Source organism: Anguilla anguilla, chromosome 6 (genome assembly GCF_013347855.1).
Source record: "Anguilla anguilla isolate fAngAng1 chromosome 6, fAngAng1.pri, whole genome shotgun sequence".
Taxonomy (NCBI): domain Eukaryota; kingdom Metazoa; phylum Chordata; class Actinopteri; order Anguilliformes; family Anguillidae; genus Anguilla; species Anguilla anguilla.
This window is the reverse complement of record NC_049206.1, coordinates 18,002,270-18,023,641: the sequence shown is the minus strand read 5'-3', so window position 1 is coordinate 18,023,641 and position 21,372 is coordinate 18,002,270. Positions and strand designations below refer to the sequence as shown.

General features: G+C 43.0%; 1 protein-coding gene across 1 annotated transcript; it reads right to left on the bottom strand.

Moving 5' to 3' along the window:
- Positions 1-1,003: 1,003 nt before the first annotated feature.
- si:ch211-267e7.3 (ADAMTS-like protein 2) lies at positions 1,004-20,952 on the bottom strand. Its single transcript, XM_035421012.1, has 18 exons — positions 20,497-20,952; positions 17,958-18,100; positions 15,595-15,670; positions 15,266-15,368; positions 13,685-13,830; positions 12,952-13,075; positions 12,568-12,648; positions 12,310-12,485; positions 11,652-12,078; positions 9,317-9,710; positions 8,387-8,490; positions 7,327-7,453; positions 6,861-7,074; positions 6,370-6,525; positions 5,728-5,898; positions 4,552-4,728; positions 4,219-4,363; positions 1,004-2,746 (listed from the first exon to the last, which is right to left on the bottom strand). The coding sequence occupies exons 1-18, from the start codon at positions 20,593-20,595 to the stop codon at positions 2,625-2,627; spliced, it is 2,985 nt and encodes a 994-aa protein (XP_035276903.1). The 5' UTR covers positions 20,596-20,952; the 3' UTR covers positions 1,004-2,624.
- Between the last annotated feature and the right edge of the window lie 420 nt (positions 20,953-21,372).

Sequence of the window (21,372 nt, the reverse complement as noted above, 5' to 3'; positions counted from 1 at the left end):
ATGTCGTTATTATTATGATTATTATTTTGAGGGTTGCGTCACCAGTGTTGTCACCTGTAACCTGCTAGGAGACCATCGCTTTACCTCACCTTTACTGTGCCTCACTAGCGAACTAGCCGAGCTACACTCACTACACAACGGTTCCAAACCATAATGGCCCTAGAATGGACTCTCCTCCAACAAAAATATTTTAATTGGTATATCACAGACCGCATTGCTTGTGTACTTTAATAAATTATCATCTCATGTTTGCTTATTTGACAATTAAAAGAACAGTAAGCATATAAGGTCATGTTTATGTTTTATAGAAGCTAAAACTCTCAAACAGGCCTGGTAGACATAAATTAATCCTAAACAAGTGACCTACTGGGCACTACTTGCTTTACTGTATACTTAAATGGAAAAAAAACAGCAATTTATAAGGGAATCACTCATACACACACACACACACACACACACAGGAATGCAGGCAGGCAAATACACAAAATAATCTGTTGATTACTTGGTACAGCATAATCCATTTTGAGTCAAGAGGCTTTAAGAACACATTTGCAATGTCAATCACTCAAGAAACACTCCTGAGCATTCACCGATGAGCAGCCATTACATGGAAAAACATCCTACTGCTGTGATGCATAAATGTGGTACTACAGGTCACATTAATGTCATCTACAATTCAGCTTTTACAGTAATACGTCAAGCAGATGCTGCCGCATCCAGAGCTTTTCTGATACGACTGGCTAGGAAAACTAAACCTGTTGAAAAATTTACTGTCACCATCCAAGAGGAGCAACCTTTAGCTTGTGTCATGACAGCGAGTTCTCTGATTTCTTGCAGTTAAGAATGATGAGCTTCTGAGTGCCCAAGTTACTTGCTAAAGTTACGTGCAGAGTTACTTGACAGATGGAACGTCTTGTGTTCTCCAGGGTGCAGGGTTAGTCATATGTCAAACTCAAGAGACACTTACGCCACATCGAAAGCACCAACCACAGGAAACATTAAGAACACTGATTCAGATATTATTTTTTATTTAGGTCTCTACTCGCTGCATGTAGACCTTAAAACTGAATAAGAACATAAGTAAATGTTACCTTTACTCAACTGGGACTCTAGTTTATTGAGCATTTGTTAGCATGTGATGATGATCAAACTACCCAAGAAGGCTTAGTTCAAAATTCAAGACTGCAAAGGGTAGAAAAGCTCTCACACGACAAATTATTTTGCAGGTGTGATTCACGTGTTAGCAAGTGTGTAATGTGTTGGCAGGCCATGTTTGCCAGATTATTATTTGAAGCAAGCAAGCTGAGCAACAGCATGGACATTGTAGAAACCCAAACTCAGTTTTTAAATGAAACTATAAACAAGCTGTTTAACAGTATAAATTTTCCAACATTTTAATGTCATTTTTCAAAATTTCCTTCTCCTGCCCCTGCCCCCGTACAGAGCAATATTTGTTCAAAATTTGAGGACATTATGGGTTGGGGTTAGGAGTGGCAGTGTGATGTATAATGGCAAAACATTATGTACTGCAACTCCAGCCTTTACAACAGCAAAAAAAAAAAAAAAAACAGTACAGTACCATGTGTACAGTACAAAAATGCAGTCCCTCTACGCCAACTGCAGACAAGGCTTCCCTACCGCTCACTCCAATTCCATAGCTCATTTATTTGCTTACTGTTATTATATTCATGCATTCATATTTATATTGAGTTAATTTTATTTCAAATTTATATTTTTAAAGACATTCACAATAGATTTACAAACATAATAAATGAAATCCATGTTGTCCATTTTTTTAATGAAACGTTTGCTCTTTGTTAATGGGAATGCTTTTGTAAACATTTGATTAAATATCAAGATAAAACACCATGGTAAGTAAACTCAATATTTTAGAAAAAGTGTGTGGAGGATTACCAGTGTACTCAACATTCATTACAATTTGTCACTGACTATTTAGTAAAATAAAGGCAAGATTATTGGCCACTAATTACAAAATATATGTATTATGCTGTGTGTTATGTGTGTTGTACGTGTGCGTGTGTGTGAGCATATGTGCATGCGTTTGTGTGTGTGTGTGTGCATATGTGCATGTGCATGTGTGTGTGTGTGTGTGTGTGTGTGTGTGTGTGTGTGTGTGCACATGTGTATGTGTGTTTGGCAAGAGAGGAGTGAGAAGCACAAATAAGCAGCCAAACCTTCAAAAGGTTTGGCTTTATTTCTGCTTCTCTGTAGCACTCAATAAAAAACATACAAAAAAGTCTGTACAGGTACACACAACGATAAAGAAAAGGGACGTCTACAGTGTTGGGAGGGAGGTTCCAAAATGAGCTGAACGATCATCATCTGTACTGGTGACCCTGACCAAGACCCATGGGCTCTCCTGCTGCGGAGTCTGAGTAGCTACCCCTCAGACCGACCCAGGGCAAACCAGGTTGGGCCAGGCCAGGCCAGGCCAGGCCAAACCTACCTGAGGATCAATACCCAGTATAGCACCTTTTAGCGAGAGCCAGTTTCTGGCCCTACAAACACTCTACAATCTATGAAAATGAGTTCTGGTTACAGTGCGTCCTGTTCTGTGGACCGTCTTGGCCCTCTCTAGAGTGAGAGGTTGCCGTTGACGGTTGCTACTGGGCCTTGTTCTTGCAGGACTGACAGCAGGCCTTCCTGTAGTACCAGTGGGTGCAGAGCTTCACTTTCAGAACCAAAGCGCAGTTGGCAGTGGCCTTGTCCTGGCACAGGTCATCCACTGTGAGAGGAACAGACGTAAATCACTCGTATGTACTCACACCCCGCGAAAGACTGAAACGCTAGAAAGGTTGCCAGGTTTTACCGGGCTTGTTTGTTTCTCGCCCCGCCACAACAGTAGAGTAGAACGTCAGGACCCTTGGGCAATGGGGGTGATTCAGAACTGAATGTTCTTAACTTTTGACGGGGAAATCAAAATACACCAATTCAAAAGAAATTATTGGAATGGTTCCTTTTTTACTCATTTTTTAGATTGTTAGGTCTTTAGATTGTTAGATAATGACCAAAAATAAAAGAAGCCATGAACAGGAAGGCATTAAAACATAGCTTTTTTTGATACTGGCTTTTTGAAAGATATAATTAAGTAAGCTGGAGCGTACATCCCGTCTGTAGAATACCTCTATTAGCAAAATTGCCACCCATCTTGCATTCTCAAAAACAAAATGAAACTGGAAACTATTGACTAATAAAAGTGCAATGTAGAAAGATACACTGACCATTGTATTAGTGGAAAGCAAGGGATGATTCTAGCTATATAACAGTCAATGTGTCAGTGAGGGAACAATGAAAAGCTGTCTCCCAGCAAGAAGGTGGTTTCTGATCAAGAAGCTCAGCTTAAAAGGGCTCTATTATTATTATTATTATTATTATTATTATTATTATTATTATTATTATTAGGACATTTAGCAAAATCTGGACAGATAGCACTCTGAGTAAATGGAAATACTGCCCCTCTAATTCTTACTTTTTTGCACCAGCGATAATGAGAAAATAAATCTATGTATCGTACAATAAGCGTGAAAAGTTGTAATGTGCCCATGCTACTGAGTTTATACCCTGTTTGGTTTACCAGTCAGTCTGTATTGCTGAGGTCACCAGACCGCAAATGGCAGTTTATTTCTCAAAATACCCCTCGTTCAATTCAATTGACTCCCATACAGTAACCTTTGTGCATTCTATTCAAAATGGTATTTTTCCTAATTATTAAATAATATACATGTGCACCTATAATTGTGTGCCAGTTGGGTTCCACACAGTTACCAGGCAGGTAAAAGATCTCTGTCATGGTAAGGTTTCTCCATGAGGTCATATTGTTGCATGAAACAATATACATGTACACCTGTAATTGTGTACCAGTTGGGTTGCACACAGTAAACAGGCAGGTAAAAGATCTCCGTCATGGTGAGTTTGCTCCATGAGGTCGTATTGTTGGATGAAACAATATAGTGTACACCCGTCATTGTGTACCAGTTGGGTTGCACGCATTTAACAGGCAGGTAAAAGATCTCCGTCATGGTGAGTTTGCTCCATGAGGTCGTATTGTTGGATGAAACAATATAGTGTACACCCGTCATTGTGTACCAGTTGGGTTGCACACAGTAAACAGGCAGGTAAAAGATCTCCGTCATGGTGAGTTTGCTCCATGAGGTCGTATTGTTGGACCCATCTAAGCTCAAGCGGTGCATATCATACCTGGGGACTCAGTGGGGCAGGGCTGCACCTCGCACGTTTGCCGGGCCTCAGGCTTGAGCGCCGAATCGCAGCTGTGTCCCAGCTCCGCCCCCTGGTAACACTTCACCTCCCGAACTTTGACCCCTGAGCCGCACGTCTTACTGCACTGCAGCGGGGAGAGAAAACGTACACATATGTATACATACATACATACACACACGCACGCACCCACACGTAAACGAACGCATAGAAAGATACACCCGCACACAAACGCATACTGTGAAGAGCAATAAGTGTGTGCATTTACTGGCTGGTGATCTCTCTGATGAAAAGAGTGCGTGCGTGTGCAGATACCTGGGACCAGGAAGTGGTGAACCATTTTGAGCATGGCCGCTCAAAGCAGGGTGCACTCTCCTCTGGCCTTTGGGCCGCATCGCAGCTCTGCTCCGGGAACTCCTTAAACACCCCGTTCTCCAGCCCCGCGCACACCACCTGCCGCACCTTCACCCCCCGCCCACAGGTAGCGTTGCACTGAAACACACACACACACACACACACACACGGTCACTTCGTAAAGACACATCATCATTTAAAAAGTTAAACTTGCAACTTCATAATGTTTCTCAAATTCAATCATTTAAGCATGACTGGAACTGGTTACCATGGGTGAAAGCTAAACTGCTTTAATCTTTAACTGCTACTATCACAGCAGCACCCTTGTTCACACTCTTTCATTGAAAGATCTTTTTCTTAGTCATGCCCATTCATTATAATGAAATGAAAGAGCATCAAAATGGGAAACTTCAGCTTCAACAAAGAGAGAAAGAACTTCAGATGTTTCATGGAAAATGATAGGAGAGTGGCTAAAATGAACATTACTTACTAAGATTCTTGGCTAGAGAGATATCTCAGGCAGAAGCTACAAGATACAGTGTTACAAAGATATCTCAGCTATGGGCAGCTTTGCTACCCAATTTTAACAACCTAAAGAGCAAGCATGGAGGGTCTATAGGAACACGTATAGCCAGCAGCTTCCATTATATCAAAAACACATTCCCAGCAACTCGCAGCCATAATAAAGCACAAACAGACCAAACTTGTTGAATGTTGCCAAATCAGGGTCAAAATGTTATTCAATTCACATCTCAAAGATGATAAAAATGGAAGTTGAGTTGTAAAAAGGAGAACATGTTATGTCTACTTAAGAATGCTGACGTTTCTTTAATGAGTCAAGATTAAGTGAACTCAACAAAGTTTTACAAGGCTTTAACTTCGACAGGATGACTAGGTGCAAAGTGCATCATAAAATCAAACCGTATATCATAAGCAGTATAGTACTGCAAGCTGCATCTGAAATATTTATTTCTGGCCAAGTCTCTGTAACAGCTTACGTAACATACAAAATTTTAGTGAACGAAGAAGTGCAGGAAGCCATCGGAAGCCATTACTGTGTCACTGAACTTTAACCCACAGCCCCTCCCCTCCTGTGTCAACTGTATCTGTGCCCCTTTCCCATCTGTGATACCGTACCTGCTCCCACTCTTGCTCCACCCAGTGGGCGGGGCAGTTCTTGTCCCCGCAGGGGTACACGGCCAGCGGCTTCAGGTCCAGGTCGCACTGCCCATCTGAAATGACGTTCCCGTCACTGTTCTTGCACACCACGTAGCGCGTCATCCGGCCCGTACCACAGGGTCCTGAGCACTTTAAGAGAGATAGCGAATCAATTCACTGTGACACGCTGACTGCGCACATGTGTAAGTGTGTATGCAAGGCTTGGTATCGCCAGGGTTAAGGAAGTTCTCTCAGCTTCCATTCCAAAACAAAAGCATACCAGGAATGCACAAATACACTGGATTAAGACTGCACCTATGAACTCTATATGATATCACTTTCTCCTATTAAATGTCTTTTATGTATCTATTTTATGTTATCGGGGATAGTAAAAATTTAGGCTTGGGCCTTTCTGTGTGGAGTTTGTGTTCTCCCCGTGTCCGCGTGGGTTTCCTCCGGGTACCCTGGTTTCCTCCCACTGTCCAAAGACATGCAGGTAGACTAACTGGAGACTCTAAATTGTATAAGTGTGTGAGAGAATGGTGTATGTGCCCCGCGATAGATTGGTTTTTAAATATACTACTGTTCAAGCCTTCATAGATCTGTTATAAAGAAACTCACTGGACCCCAGTCCGACACGGTCCACCTTCGGTCACAAGGCGGTCCCTCACACTCCTTCTCGCTCAGCGGGCGAACCGAGTCATTGCACAGACGCGTTTCCATGGAGCAGCGCACCTCCCGACTCTGCAGGCCCCGTTCTCCACACCTGGCGGAGCACTGGGAAGACAAACGCAGATATCACTATGGCAACAAAAGCCACTCGGCACTACTGATTGGTTAACTTGGGCTTACTTTAAATACATAAGGCCAATACATAAATACATAAGCTTTAGATGTAATACATTTCCAATGAACAGCTACATTTCAGTGTCACAGAACTGTTTAATGCCCAGCCGATATTATGGGGATGAACAGACTCTTGAACAGCCATTCTCCAATGTGCAAATGACACCTTGTAAAAGGGAGGGTACTTAATATTTTAGGAATAAAGGGAAAACACAGGTGGGATCCGTGACGAATCACATCGACCGCAATTCACCACATGCTCGTACCTCTGACCAATCGGAGATCTCCCACTGCGGGCCGCAGCCCTTGTTCTTGCAGGCCTTGCGGGCCATTGGTTTCTGCAACTCGCTGGCCTGGCAGAGCTCGTCGTACACAGAGCTATCAAACCCGGGGGACATCATTTTCCAACAGCGCACGGTGCGGAACTGGTATCCTTCACCGCACGTCCGAGAGCACTCACTCCACCTGCTGGTCTCCCACCTGCAGCACAGGAACCATGGTCATTTTTTTTATTTTTATGAAAGGTAATGTGATGTAATATCTCCATATTTACATTTTCATAGTAAATCAAAAAATCATCTCAATAATCAAAATCTCTGGCGTGATTTTGAACACTGAGACGGACCGAAATTGACACTAAATTGATTCACTGATTGACTTAAATTGACATAAGTCTTCTGCAAGAAATGAGAAAGCCAACACTCTAAATTTGAGGTCTAAGTAGGTTCTGACCTTGGTGGACACTCTTTCCCGGTACAAAACTCATGGGTGGGTTCCGGCCTTGTCAAGGCATCGCAATAACTCTCATCCACCTCAGACCCATCGTAGCGAATGCACATGGCGTAGGATGTGCTTATTCCTGGAGTAAAATATTTTTCACCATTTAAGAACAGAAGACTTTCTTACAGTTATTCAAAATAATACAATGCATCAGTCTATCAAATTCATGAATAAGAAGATCTACATCTTGACAGAGTCAGGCATCCATAGTTACAAATGAGTACTTTTACCAGGATTATTTCATATGTTGCTGGTACATAACAAAAAGCAGAAACTGCATAAAAAGGCTGAAATTCCTACAAAGATTACACGATATGGATGCAAATACCCTCAAATTATAGCTGACAGTGTGCACTTTAACCTCTTAGTCATTGTTCTATGTCAAAACCAATGGGGAGTACAGAGCCTAAATAAATAGAAATTGTGTCCCTATACAAATACTTTTGCATTTTATTGTATGCTATTAATGTAACCAGTGAATTGTTTTCATCTTACAAAATACTGTACTGCATGATAACAGTAAACAGTTGTAGACATGACTTCTTTAGATAGGCTTTCAGCAGTCAGGCCATACAAGACTGGAATCAAATGTAAATAACTCACATTTGGGGCATTTTGAAGATCTTCAAGGGTCATACACTCAGTGCATGGTTCTCTCTACCTCTATAGAGACATAGGTGTTATTTACATTGCATTCCAGTCTTTATTTGGGCATCATTTCACTACCTCAAGCTTCAAAGTGGACTGGCACAGTACGTTGTTGACCTTTATTCAGCAGTTAGGCCATACCATCAAACTAAAATCCCCCAACATTTCTCCCAAAAAGCATAAGAGAAAGAGAGACCGAGAGGGATAGAGAGGGAGAGAGAAAGTGAAAGAGAGTGAGAGCAAGAGCTATGATTATAACCCTTGGAGGAGCTGTGCTATGACATCATGCTCTGAGAACACGTGCGAGTTGCTAAGGCCGAAGAGGACGCAGACAGCAGGGCGTGGGTGTGGCTCGTAGCTGCACCTGTGGTACATGTTGAACTGCAGGGTGCAAACGCAGATACCTTCCATCTGTACATGTCAGCCAGGCTGATGTCGTGATCGAGCGATCCCACCTCAAATTCGTTGCTGTGGAGAAGGGGAGATGGGGGAGGGGGCGTGGGGGGAAGTATGCAACATCACAGCTTCTTAGCCATTGGGCCAATGATAAAGTTTGTTCAAAATGTTACATACACCAGCTCTTACAAAGAATGTTAAGCTCAAGCCCCTCTCAGAACCAAAATGATACCCAAACAGGTTTGAGCCAATGAGGACCAAATGGTATCTGAATTAACACATTTTACTTTGTAAACACTATAATGTAAAGACTATTTAGCATGCTAGTACACATATGTTTAGCGACATACATTTAGCTAAACATAATATTTTATGTCCAATTTTTTATGTGCTTCCATCAAAAATGGGACATCAAATACTGTGTTTAGCACATATGCTTCATAAATACAGGTCACAATAAATTACAATGAACAGTACGTTACCAAGAATGTGTAATTCGGAAGCCTTATTTTTCTGAAAGCCTAAAATATGTATTTTCTAAAACACAGAACTATTAATATAGTACTCATAGAACAGAAATGTATTTCATATTTTGCTGAAGGTCCCGGAACACCAATTTGGGAACCCCTGATGTACACTACTCGTGATGAATTATGGACGTTTTAACTAATGTTCCAGCATACCACAGATTTTGGCATAAATCAAGATACTAGCACACTCACTGTTTTGTTAGGAGGGGAAAAGAGGTAAATTAGCTTATAGCCAACTCTGGCACAATGCATAATAGTTAATTTTCTGAATTTTATGTAACACTTGCACATGTCCATTTGATATAAATAAAGACTGCATATAATGTCAAATAAATATGTCACAGTGACACCCCCCCCAGACAGCTCACCTCTCTGTATTGGGGGCCTGTACAGGCTCTACCTGATGCAGGTGGAATAGGTTTGTTTGTTGATGGGAGGAGCTGTTGGAAGTGTGCTCTATCTCTGTTAGAACCCCATAAGGGGCATCATCCTCTGGGCCTAGCTGCAGGTCAGAGGTCAGGCTTCCTGGGTACACCTCCAGGGAGACGCTGTTGTCCAATGAGGTGCTGGAGTTTCGGCGGACCTCAGGGCTCTCTTGGTCAGGACAGAGCACATCGAGGGTGGAGCTGTTCTTACAGGCCCTCCTCAGACCTGCCTGTTTGGAGAGGAGTCCCAGAAACACACTCCGGAGGAGGGGTCTTGTATTGTGGGAGCTGTTCTGGTTGGCCGTGCCATGCCCATCAATCAGGTTTGAATCTGCTCCTGATTAGAAAGAAAAGTGGACCATTTATAATTTGGAAGAAAACAAGCCAACATGTTTAACATGTTTGGAGACAGCAGACTTTATAGGCATCTAGGTAATCTCTCCATCCATCCATCCATTTCCTTACACCACCAAGTCAGGGTGATGATGGCATCAGGGAAAGCTGAACAGCCCAGAAGTCCCTCTCCCCAGCAACTTCCTCCAACACTTCCTGTTGGATCCCTAGGCATTCCCAGAGCAGCTGGATGACAAAATCCCTCCAGTGCATCCTGGGTCTGCCTCAGGGTCTCCTCCCAGTTGGATGTGCCCGGTACACCTCCAAAGGGAGGCACCCATAGGGTATCCTTCCCAGATGTTCAAACCATCTCAACTGGCCCCACCACCCTGCAGAGAAACCCCTTTTCAGCCACTTGTATTCAAGGTCTCACTCTCTGTACTCTCTACCCAAAGCTTGTAACCACATTTTAAAGTAAGAACAAAGAGTGACCGGTATATTGAGAGCCTTGTGGCTCAGCTCCCTCTTCCCTACCACAGCCTGATACCCACATGCCCACATTACAGCAGCCACTGCACCTAACTGGAGGTCAGTCTCACAATCCCTTTTACCCTCTTTAATGAACAAGATATCTGAACTCCTCTACTTGGTGCGGTTGCCCCCCTTCACCTGAAGAGCTACTTTTATCAAGTAGGGCACCACAGACTAGGAGGTGTTGATCCTCGTTCCAACTGTGCCACACTCAGCAGCAACTTCAATTCAAATCAATTTTATTTGCTTATTGCTTTTTACTGAGACACTATCACAAAGACACTTAACGGTGGACATACAAAAGAAAATTGGGGAAAAAAACCTAATGTGAACCTTCAAAAAGCAAACGATTGAGGTAAAAAAAACAGTGGCAAGAAAAACACTTAAAGAAAAGAGAGAAAAAAAACGCTCAATGGGAAGAAATTTAAGGAGGCAACCCGGCTATTGAAGGGGTGCCCATCCTCCACTGGCTGGCCCAGTATTTAGCCTCAGTGTGATGATGCCAAAAGGATGACATCATTCTCAAACAGCAGAGATGCCACTCTTATGCCCCCAAACCAGACACACTCCAGACGTCAGCTGCGCCCTGATATCCTGTCCATGAATTCCGCAAACAGAAGAGGAGAGAAGGCACATCATTGTTGGGGTCAGACAACCACCTGTTCCACATTCCAAGAGTCCATTTTTGCCACCAGCGCAAACGACGCCTGAAACCACTCAGCTCATGCCCCTTCCCCAACAGGCACTGCACTCAAAGGTAATCCCTCACAAATAAAACAGACTATGAAGGTAGTAGCGTCTAAATCACTATGCATTTGCGCATCGTACACAAGAGCACAATTTGCGCTAGTAACATTATGGCAAATAACTTTCTTGTTTGTGGAAAGCTTTATGATTAATGAAAAATCCAAACTATTACTCAAATGTGTATTATAACAACAGATTTTTTAGACCAAATAAGTTCACATGATTGGCATACTGCACTTGTAAAAGACATCTACTGCTGTCCCTTTTTGTTTTAACAGAAAGAAACATTTTTAAGGTCGTCACAAAAATTTACATTATACCTATTGAAGGATATCTGTTGCTACCTTCAAATTCAGCCAAATTAAAGCGCCTTAGTAGGCAGCGTTCCGTGGTGCCTATGATTCTGAACAGTACTTAGAATAACAATTTTGGTGAAATGGAATACAGCCAATGTGTGCCTGTAAGCTCACTGTATCCATACTGGCCAAAGATAACAACAGAATTCCAAATGGCGTTTGTGCCAAAGCATTAATATTTCAATTGGCAGTAATGACTCTGTGTCACAGACAAAGCCAGTGGGTCAACAGGCACCCAGCAGAGCTCAGGCTCAGGGCCGAAACTCAGAGGGCAGGCCAGGCCTGGGGCATCTTCTCAAACTGGGACTCACCAAATTCGGTCAGTCCGTCGTGGTCATCCAGTTTGTGCTCCACTTTGTTCCGGAAGACTTTGTTGACGGGCCGGAAAAGCAGAACCCCCGGCAGGTTGGAGAGGTTGAGCGGGGCTTGCAGCTCCCACACCAGGTGCTCGGCAGAGTCCAGGTCCACAGCCGGAGAGACTTTGTCGGTCACCACAGGGGTCGTGTGGTTCCCAGGTCCCCGCCCATTACCCACATCGATCTCATTGTCCTTGTAGAACAGCTCCATCGAAGTGTCATTCAAGCCATGATCCATGCCCGGAGGTGGCATGGCCACCAGGACGCTCTTCCGTATCGCCTCAGGTGCGGCTGCCAGAGGGGGCGCTGTTCTGGGCTCGGGAGACCGGGGCACTGTGTATTCATACGTGATGTGGGGCATCTTCCCATTCAAGTTGTAGTACTTGAGGAAGAACAAAAGAATAACTGACGCTTAAAAAAGGTCTCCAGACCTGACCTTTAGCAAATTTCCAAACCACCAAATTCACCAAACCAGATGGCCATATTGCAAACTAAAACTCAGACAACATGAAAAACAAGTATGATTTCGTGATTTCAAGGTTTTTAAAATATGCATGTTTAGGTAGCACTTCCACTGGTAATGGGCCTACTGTTTACATACCTAAATACCTACCATGACGTTCAGGCCTTGGTTGGTGGGTCCCTGTGCAATGATGTATTCAAAGCCATCAGAGATGAGGTTGGCCGGTCTCCTGTACTTGAATACTGTTCCTGCCACACGAAAGTTCCTAGGGTTGTCAATGACAGTGTTGCCATTGAAAAAGAAGTGCCCAGCTTCATCCGAAAGAGCTGTGGGAGGAGATGAATTTTAATCAAGCATTCACTAGGCATGTCAGTCTGAGTGAAATTTCTGAGTGAGTCTGAGTCTTACCCAGGATATTTTCAGTCTTCCGGCGCTCGATAATCTGGATGTCAGTAGCTCCAACCGGAATGTTGGTTATCAACAGATAACCTAATGAAAGATATGGATAACCCCTCAGAAACAAGCCACCGGTAGCTTTACAATCTCTTCCAGCTGATATATACATCCGATTTTTGCATTGTTTATTTAGGTAAACTATAGGTGCGTTTCACACTCAATTATTCACACTGCTATGAATGACATATTCAGTATGAACACTGAATGGTTTGAACTGTTACATTTTCAGCACATCATGACATTTGACACATTATACAAAAGTTATGTCTGTTTCTAGAGCATTTGAGAGTAGCAAGGGGAGGGTTTACAACCTCTTGGTGCCAGTGTAAGGTATACCTAACTGTGTGATTCCTTTTCGGTAAGATCCGGAGATGCGGTAGCAGGAGCCGCCATTTCCGCCACACACCCCGCACTTATCTACCGTTTTACTGGAGTACAGCTTCCCATCACACCCCACCATCTGTAGCCCCACACACAGGAGGAGTGGAGGGATGGGAGAGCAGAGCAGAGTTAACATGTAGACACCAGAAATTGTGCAAGAGCCAAAGAACAAAAATCACTCCTGGACGAGCAACCTACTGCTTTCTGGCCAAACACAGAGGCCCACAATTGCTGTTTTTTTTTTTGTTTTTTTTTTACCGTAGCAACCAACTCATACCTAATACCAGGTGAGGAGAGTGGTGCAATCAATTGCTTTATGCATCATTACATGCTGAGTAGCAATTTTATCAACAGACCCTATGGCTTTCCAGGACTGGGGTTGAGGACCACTGGTATAACAACATAACGTGCTTAATCAAAGTCTGAAATACGAAAACAAACCATTGGAAAAATCTAAAATTAAAGATATGGCATATGAAAATAATGGTGATGTACTAGCATAACAAATAATACTGTAAGAATGGGTTTTGGCATTTTCTTGGGCTGAAGTCAAGACATCTTCAGAAAAAGGGATTTAATAAGCAGGTCTGAGAAATGGATGAATAATTGTTTGTAAATAGTTCTGGGGTTTCACTTAGTGCTCATGGCTTCCCTAAAGCCCAATGAAAAATTGAAACATAAATTAGACCTGGCAATGGCCCTCAATGCAGACACCCTGGTAGATTCCATCCCGACAGTAGGTACCATCCTGGGCTGGCACCAGGAGCTGCCTCTCCCCCGTCGTGGTGGTGCACTGGAGGTCGCATGGTTTATTGGAAATGCTGGTATAGTCATCTGAACAGGAAATTACATCATAAGCTCAGAACTAGAGGAAGGACTGGCTGCAGAGGTCGTACTACACGTTAACATATTTCTAATTCAATGGTCCTTATAAAGCCAATTCCATGGTCACTGAATGGAACTAAATTCCCCATTTTTAACTTTATAAGGAGAGCATGCCGTCAGCCCTCCTCATGCATTCCCTCATTCCACACAGAAAGCGAAACAAGACCAGGTCAAAACCTAGTATATGGCTGGACCTAACACACGTGACCCACCCAACCAACGGTGGAACTTCGTAACTCAGCCGACCAATGGTGTAACTTCATCACTCAGTCACTCAGTCAGTCACAGACATTTGCGTTTGTAGGGCTGGCCCCGCTGTTGCGGTCCAGCCAAAAAGAGAGGCTGACAGACAGATACGGGATCACAGTACAGAAAATGCCATGGCAGAGAACAGAATCCCCCACATGTGGGACCCACACACAGGCTAACAGTTGACCGCCCCACAGATTGTGCCACACTGCCCCCCTTGAACTTAAAACGTAACCCTTTCACTTTTCTTTCTTTTATAATGTTGTCTTTTCAGCCATACAATTTCAATACTGGTAATTAGGGATGGGTATAATTTAGATGTAGATTACCAATGCTAAAACGATACTTTTAAAATAGTACCAGTGCCTAAATGAAGCCTGAACTGATACCTTCTTTAAAATAAAGAGCAATTGACAACATTATAGAACATCTTTTTATTTCAAAGACAAAGAAACTGAACAACTGAATTGTTTTATTTAATTGTTTAAATTACACTTTATCCTTAAAATCTACACTGTTTTGTTTCTGGCATTCTGACCAAGTTTAACATTAGCTAGCTTGCTAACGTTACATGTGGCCACTAACTGAGGTGACAGAGTGAGTGTAATGTTAGCAAGTGAAGGCGTGTGGCACCAAAATGAGGCACCAACATCTGCGTTGCAATTCAGTCCATTAAGTACCGGTCATATGGGAACCAGTGCCATAGTGGTACTAGGTTTTGTTACCCAACCCTCCAGGTAATGCTTACCTCCATCTGAACATTCACTGCACAAACCAAGAAAAATACTTATCTAGACCTATCTATTTATTTGGGGATCACAAATGTGTCTGCTCTAAAGCACACTAAAGCAATGGACACAATCAAAATGAAAAAGCAGAAGTTGCTCAAATAGTGGCAAAAGAGGTACAACCCACCAAGCGGATATGAGTAACCTTTCTTTGAGTAAATGAATAAGCATTCCTCACTCCTCCCCTGTATGGTTACCAAAATCATCTTCATCCAAGAATCACATCAGAGATACATGATTCCTAGAAGTTCCATCACAACATTAACTGCCTGAACCACCCAAAACACCCAGCCAGATCTAATGGAGGATCTGCAACAGACGGTCTCATTTCCTGTGGTAGGACTTACCCGGATAGAGGGGGACCCACACATAGTGCCGGCGGCCAAAGGCTTTGGCATTGAAGGAGGAACACTGCTGCTGTTTAAAGCTAATCCGGTTGCTTGGGCATGGCTAGACAAGAAGGGATAAAAAGGCTGTATTACAGCTGTTTATTTTGACAGACCCAACAGGACAGTGTCCCCAAGCCCTGGTGAATGGGAGGCCTCCATCTCATCCCTGCATAAGGCAGAATTTTTCATTGTAGTCGACATACTGTATCCAATTTCATGCTTCAGTCCACCCCTGGTGATCCAGCTTATATCACACTTACAGTCAATGGCTTTTAATCAGTAAATACCTGGTTTGGACACAGCTGGTACTGCTTTGAGGATCCAACACAGATGGAGGTGTTGACATTTTGCGCTGCAATAAGCCTAGGGGAAATAATGAACAAACAAGAACATATTGCAGAAACATGGCTGCTTTTATGTAATTAGCTGAAAGCAGTTTAGCATCCAAGCGTGAACCACCAATACCATTCAGTTCAACAGAAGACTACAGGAATCTCCGGGTAGGCTATCGCTAGTCTGGAACCTGTCTGGAACCTAGAGCATAGCATCGGGCCTAAGTCGGGAACGCATCGTGGTTTCACACTCGGCACTCCCACCTAATCTGACTGCAGATGTTGGACTCTCCCGTTTTTTTTCACAGCTCTCTTGCTAAACTCCTGGATGGCCAGATGTGAGACTCTTCCTTTTTTCTTTTTTCTCTGCCCCCTTTCCTTTTCTTTTTTTCTCTCGCGCACGGGGAGCACTAATGGGAGCCAGCTGGACCGGCTCAAACTCGGCACTTATCGGCAGAGTAATCTCCAGGAGAACAGCGGGCTGTTTGCTTTAAAAGCTGTTTTATAAATACATTGTCATTTTGGCCAGAGTTATGGCTGTCAGGTGGACTGGTTGCCAGTGGATTGATGCTCATTCCACGAGACATTCCTCAGGTCACTCAGTGCTCTGAGAGTAATTCTTCAAGGGCAAATATCCTCTTTACTATGCGGGAGGACAATATAGTTAGCACATCCATCTTAGTTTTAAGTAACAGGAAAATAATAATAATGACATTTTATTTAAAGTACGTTTCAAAAAAAGAAAACTAGACATATTTTTTATCTTCTGTCCTCCACACACACACACACACATTCATATTTTCTCTTAATCTCCTGCAGTCAATTTTAAACTGAAATTAAGTTTTCTGACCCAAGACTGCAGACTTTAAGTGGAGAAGGCTACTACCAATTGTCATTAACCCATTTTCAAATATGAATGATTGCCAAGGGGACTAGACTAAATTAGGATTAACCATAGTCTATTTCTCCTAAGCGCACACATAATTGCCTAAGAGGCTGTCCTAATATGCACACTTGACCACACTTGCATGCTTGGGCTCTTGGCATGCATGCTAATGTTCTTAGTGTAAGAGAGCAAGTGTGTCATGTTACTGGAATAATCACTGAATGTGTACTTTATTCAGACTTATGCCAAGACCGCTCCTGAGCAATATCTGGCCAAGTACACAAACCTACCATGCAGCAAGTTGGTGACGTTTATTCTTGACGCCAGTCGCAAGTTTGACGGCTTGTGTGTTTATTGGAGGAAAATGCCACCAAGGAAATATAAATGCAAGAAAGACGTTTGCAAAGGTGCATATGTTGTAACTTTATGATTCATATTGTAGCATCATGATGGTATATAATGTTAGCAGGCTAAATTTGTTTGTAGGTACCAAGCCCACATCAAGCTTTGCACAGCTATTAATAGTGGTGTGACTACAATAAATTATTTTATATAGGGACATATAACAAAAAGATTGACCCGACTGTTTTAAAAGTCTCCAAGCTCTTGAGCACTTAATACAAACTTTCACACTAAATGCAAATTTACGTTCCACATCACAATACGTCACCAATGTGTGCAAGTACCCAAGTGCACTTTGCCAAGCGTGGAGAAATGGGAACAGTCCATTAGTGTACTCTACTTCCCACTAAACATCTTGACATTTTAATGATAACAGAGAGAACAGATGACTGTAAATCAGACCTATTGGGACCCAGAGAGAATACAGTGAAGATCAGTCTTGACTTTAAACGCATCCTATTTTGTTACTCTTTTATTTTTCACGTGAGGAAAACAAAACATAAACGCACCACATTAGAGCCTAGAGTTTAAAATGATCTGCAGATGGGTGATACTTGGGGTATTCCAAATTTTCACGCTTGTCAAACATGCAAAACAGAATAAAAAACAGGTTCAAGACATGTTTTCAGCCTCCCCCATCTCAACCATGAGCCTACACTGAAAATATAACAGGAGGAAAAAATAACAAGGTCCAGTTTCAGCTGAAACTATGGGCTACCCACTGATGAGGAATGACACACCCAGAACAAATAGAGGGTTCAGTGTGAGGTCGATCCAGCTGAGTACAGACCCATAAAATAAAATCTGTCAGAGGTGCTATAGGTGTGTTGCTTTCAGTCAGCAGGTAGGATTCTTTCATTTAATCCATTTATGCACTGGTTTGACTTTGGCCTTTACCTAAACTCAAGTCCTCATGTGATGGCAGTGGATGAATGCACAGAATACGTCAGCCACCCAGAAAAGGAGTGTCGCTTACAAGCAGATAAACGCTGCACTGTAATGCACTGTGTGGCTTGGTGAGTCGGTGTACCTCTGCTGTAGACAGTGACGTTCCTGTGACCGCACCCCTCCTCCACAGGTTCGAGAGCAGGTGGACCAGCTGCTCCACTCCCCCCACCACTGTGCCACCTCTTCAGATTGGTGCTGGGGTTCAGCCCTTGCCTCACTACTGTCCTGGCAGAGACAGAGAAACTGTTCTTCACCCCTGTCCCCACTCCGGATGGGTGTGTGTCAGCAAGTGTGTGCATGTGTGTGGGAGGGGTTGTCCACTTTCATGCCCACTGGAGCTCCAGCCGAGACGTACGCCTCCTCCTCTCTGTGTGTCACTTCGCCACAGCTGTGCAAAAAAATAAATAAAAAATAGGGCCGCAACTAAACAGAGACGCCGCTGTAAAGCCATTCTAAACGGGACTAAATTTTGGCAACAGTCGCTCGCTCAAAAGTGCTCTCTTTCACAGGAGTAATTTCAGAAGTGAACCCCGTATGATCACGCCCAGTGATATTCGCGCGGTTCCAGTAGGAAAATTGCAACTCCTGAAAAATACCACAGCCCTTTCCGCACGATTTATTTGTCTGCCATGTCCGTTTTCCGAATAACCAACGGATAGAATCAAATCGCCAGCGTGATCATATTTACAGCCATTGATCCTACAGATTATTAATTTCATTGATGGTTCAACGGTTTCGAAGCGATATCCTGTAAACGCGCCCCTATATACATCTGGCAGGAACATTTCTCCCAGAGTGAGCTCTAACGGTTTCTTCCCAGGGGAGCATTTATTCTTTTTTAGTCTAATCCGTGTGACACGGTTAAAGGAGGCTTCGGGTTAAACTGTTTTCTTACGACCCCCTGGGATAGCACAGGCCGAACCCAAAAAGAGAGCATTGGGTCTGAAAAAAGTGGTGTAGGAAAGAAGAGACGCTACGGCTTAAATTCGAAACAGAGCTCCAGACCGGCTATGAATCTCTTGTCTTTTCTAAGTACAAAGGCAAGCCAAGATAAAAAGCCGAGTTCGCGAGCGGTGAGGAGGGAGGGAGGTAGGGTGTGTGTGTGTGTATGACTCTGAGAAGAGAGAGAGAGAAGGAACACGGCCCCTCAAATGAGAGCCAGATGAAAGGGCGAACAAAGGTGGGCGAATTAAGCCGACTCTTCTTGTCTAGACGTCAAGTTAATCGCCCCCTTCAACCCCTGGCCATTTTAAAGGGCTTGTCCAGCAATTTTGGCCTGTTTTGTAGTCTCGCTGGCTAGCATCATGAAATAATTTTCAGTATATTTTGTGTTGCATATACAATAGATGTCTTTAAATGTAACAATATTTCCCTAAACGAAAAAACAGCTACGTTGCGTGTTTGTACGATGTAGGATACGTTGTAACGTATTTTAATTGTAAGTTACATTAATAAACGCATGGTAATGTAAAAAAAAACAAAAAAACAAAAAAAAAACTTTCGTAGCAATGAACATTTCTGCGAAAACCCAAACACACATGAAAGCCATCCAACTGTTATTCCCCGCGCATTTAGCGAGGGACCTGAAGCCTGTCCAAACTGGAATCTGTCAGCCCATGTGTTTTGTGTCTGGATACCCTCTGGATGTTTGGGAATCTAAACAGACAACAGCCCCTTTAAAAAATCACTTTAATGCGCCAGGCATTCAAATTGCGGACCCCCCAGAAAGTACAAGTCAAACTTGGCGACAGAGAGGGAAGCGCTGGGACGCCTTGGTGACGTCAGCATAATATTATCAAGCCATAGAGCAGTGATCAGGTGGAGGATCAACTCAGGAAAAAAAACCTACATACACCCACAGTTGCAAATATTATGCATAATATTTAATTTGTCAGACTTTGCCAATGTATGTTTGCCCTAAATTTAAGAAAATAACGCGAGTAAGGGACATACAAGTATATTTCCATACGACAGTTTTAAAATAGCCTACTTTGCCAGTTAGCACAGGTGAAATAATGTTAGATAAAGGTTGTTACTCATGTACAATCTAAACTAGAATAAATTTGAGTATAGCCGTCTTTGACTTAATTTAAAGTGGTTCCATGCGACGGTGTTTCGGTTCACGAACTCAGTGGAGACCCCGTTCAGTTTGTGCAATACCTTTCTCTGTGACTCCGGCCTCATTAGTTTAAACCCAGTGGACCACGAAGCCTAATAATAGGCAGCCACTTCAACAACTTTGGAAATTCCAGGGAGACATTAAGACCCCGGCTGGGCTTTGATCTTTAAGCTTGAAGACCACAAAAGGGGTATGAAAAGAAGTGCGTAACTGTTAAGGGAGAAATCATGAACACTAGAAAATACTAACATTTTTAAGAAGAACTGGCTAGCCTAATTTCTAATGCAAACGTGTTTCACTTTTAAAAGTTTGGGGGAAGTGCTTTCCTGAGTATGGTTCCAGTGTGCTTTCAGAATACAACCGGCAAATTACTGTAACGTTTGCTAACAGAAGCGATTGCGAGACAAGTACAACGCAAGCTGAAATGCAGTTAAAAAACCATCCAATCTAAACAAGAAAAATGTTAACTTACATTGAAAAAAGTTAAAAGTGTGCGATTTACCTTAATGTTGGCGCTGGATGCTTTCGCAAAAATCCAGAGAAGCAAGGCTGCGCCGTGAATAAGAACAGCAGCGAATCTTGCGCTCCAAAGACAGTACATGGTTCATTTAAGAACACGAACGCCTCACCCCCAGCCTCAACCACAGCTTAAAAAGACTCGCGTTAAGAGGTCTAATGAGAAGAAACCTTAATGCATTAATGACTTTACAACCTGCTGGCCTGGAGGAAAAGGGGGCTGGTCACACCGACTTTGATTGACGTTGCAGACTTGCGGAACTTAGCACGTTGCCATCAGTTCTGCTATTTACGTGCGAGCGCTTCTTTCGAAGAGTTTCATGTGTCTGCGCTAGTTACCTGTAATGGTACACTGTCTTTAAGATCCCTATGTCTTACCGGACAGCCAATCTCTGGCTATATGATTAGTCCAGTTGAAATCGTCGTGCACGGAGAATAAAAAAATCCATGTGACACTCAATGGTTCACCAAGCAGTCTTCCGAGAACTATCGGGGGAAGAATCAATTGACCGAAGTAAACTATTCACAGATAATACAAATGCTCGAACAAATATTCAAAAGCCTTGGAGCGAAGGACCTGGACATTTAAGCAGAACCAGACAAAACACACAACTGGATAATGTACCGCACAAATAATAACATTGCACAAGAGCTGGACATACACGCGAATGTCTCCATCCTTATGGTTACCGGTCCACTTTCAAAAGCGACTATACTAAAACCACATTAGCCCAGTGTCTCCCTGGGTTTCATGAAATTTGTGCACGTACGCGTACATTTCCTATTTGGTAGCAAACATAAAATGACAGTAACCTAAAACAAATTTAAACGTTCCTAAAAGATAGGTGGACATCAGTAGCAT

Coding starts and splice junctions, on each gene's coding strand:
- si:ch211-267e7.3 (XM_035421012.1), bottom strand. CDS start 20,595: ATGTACTGTCTTTGGAGCGCAAGATTCGCTGCTGTTCTTATTCACGGC. Junction 18,101..20,496: donor CATCCAGCGCCAACATTAAG/GTAAATCGCACA, acceptor TGTCTCTGCCAG/GACAGTAGTGAGGCAAGGGC. Junction 15,369..15,594: donor ACCAGCTGTGTCCAAACCAG/GTATTTACTGAT, acceptor CTTCTTGTCTAG/CCATGCCCAAGCAACCGGAT.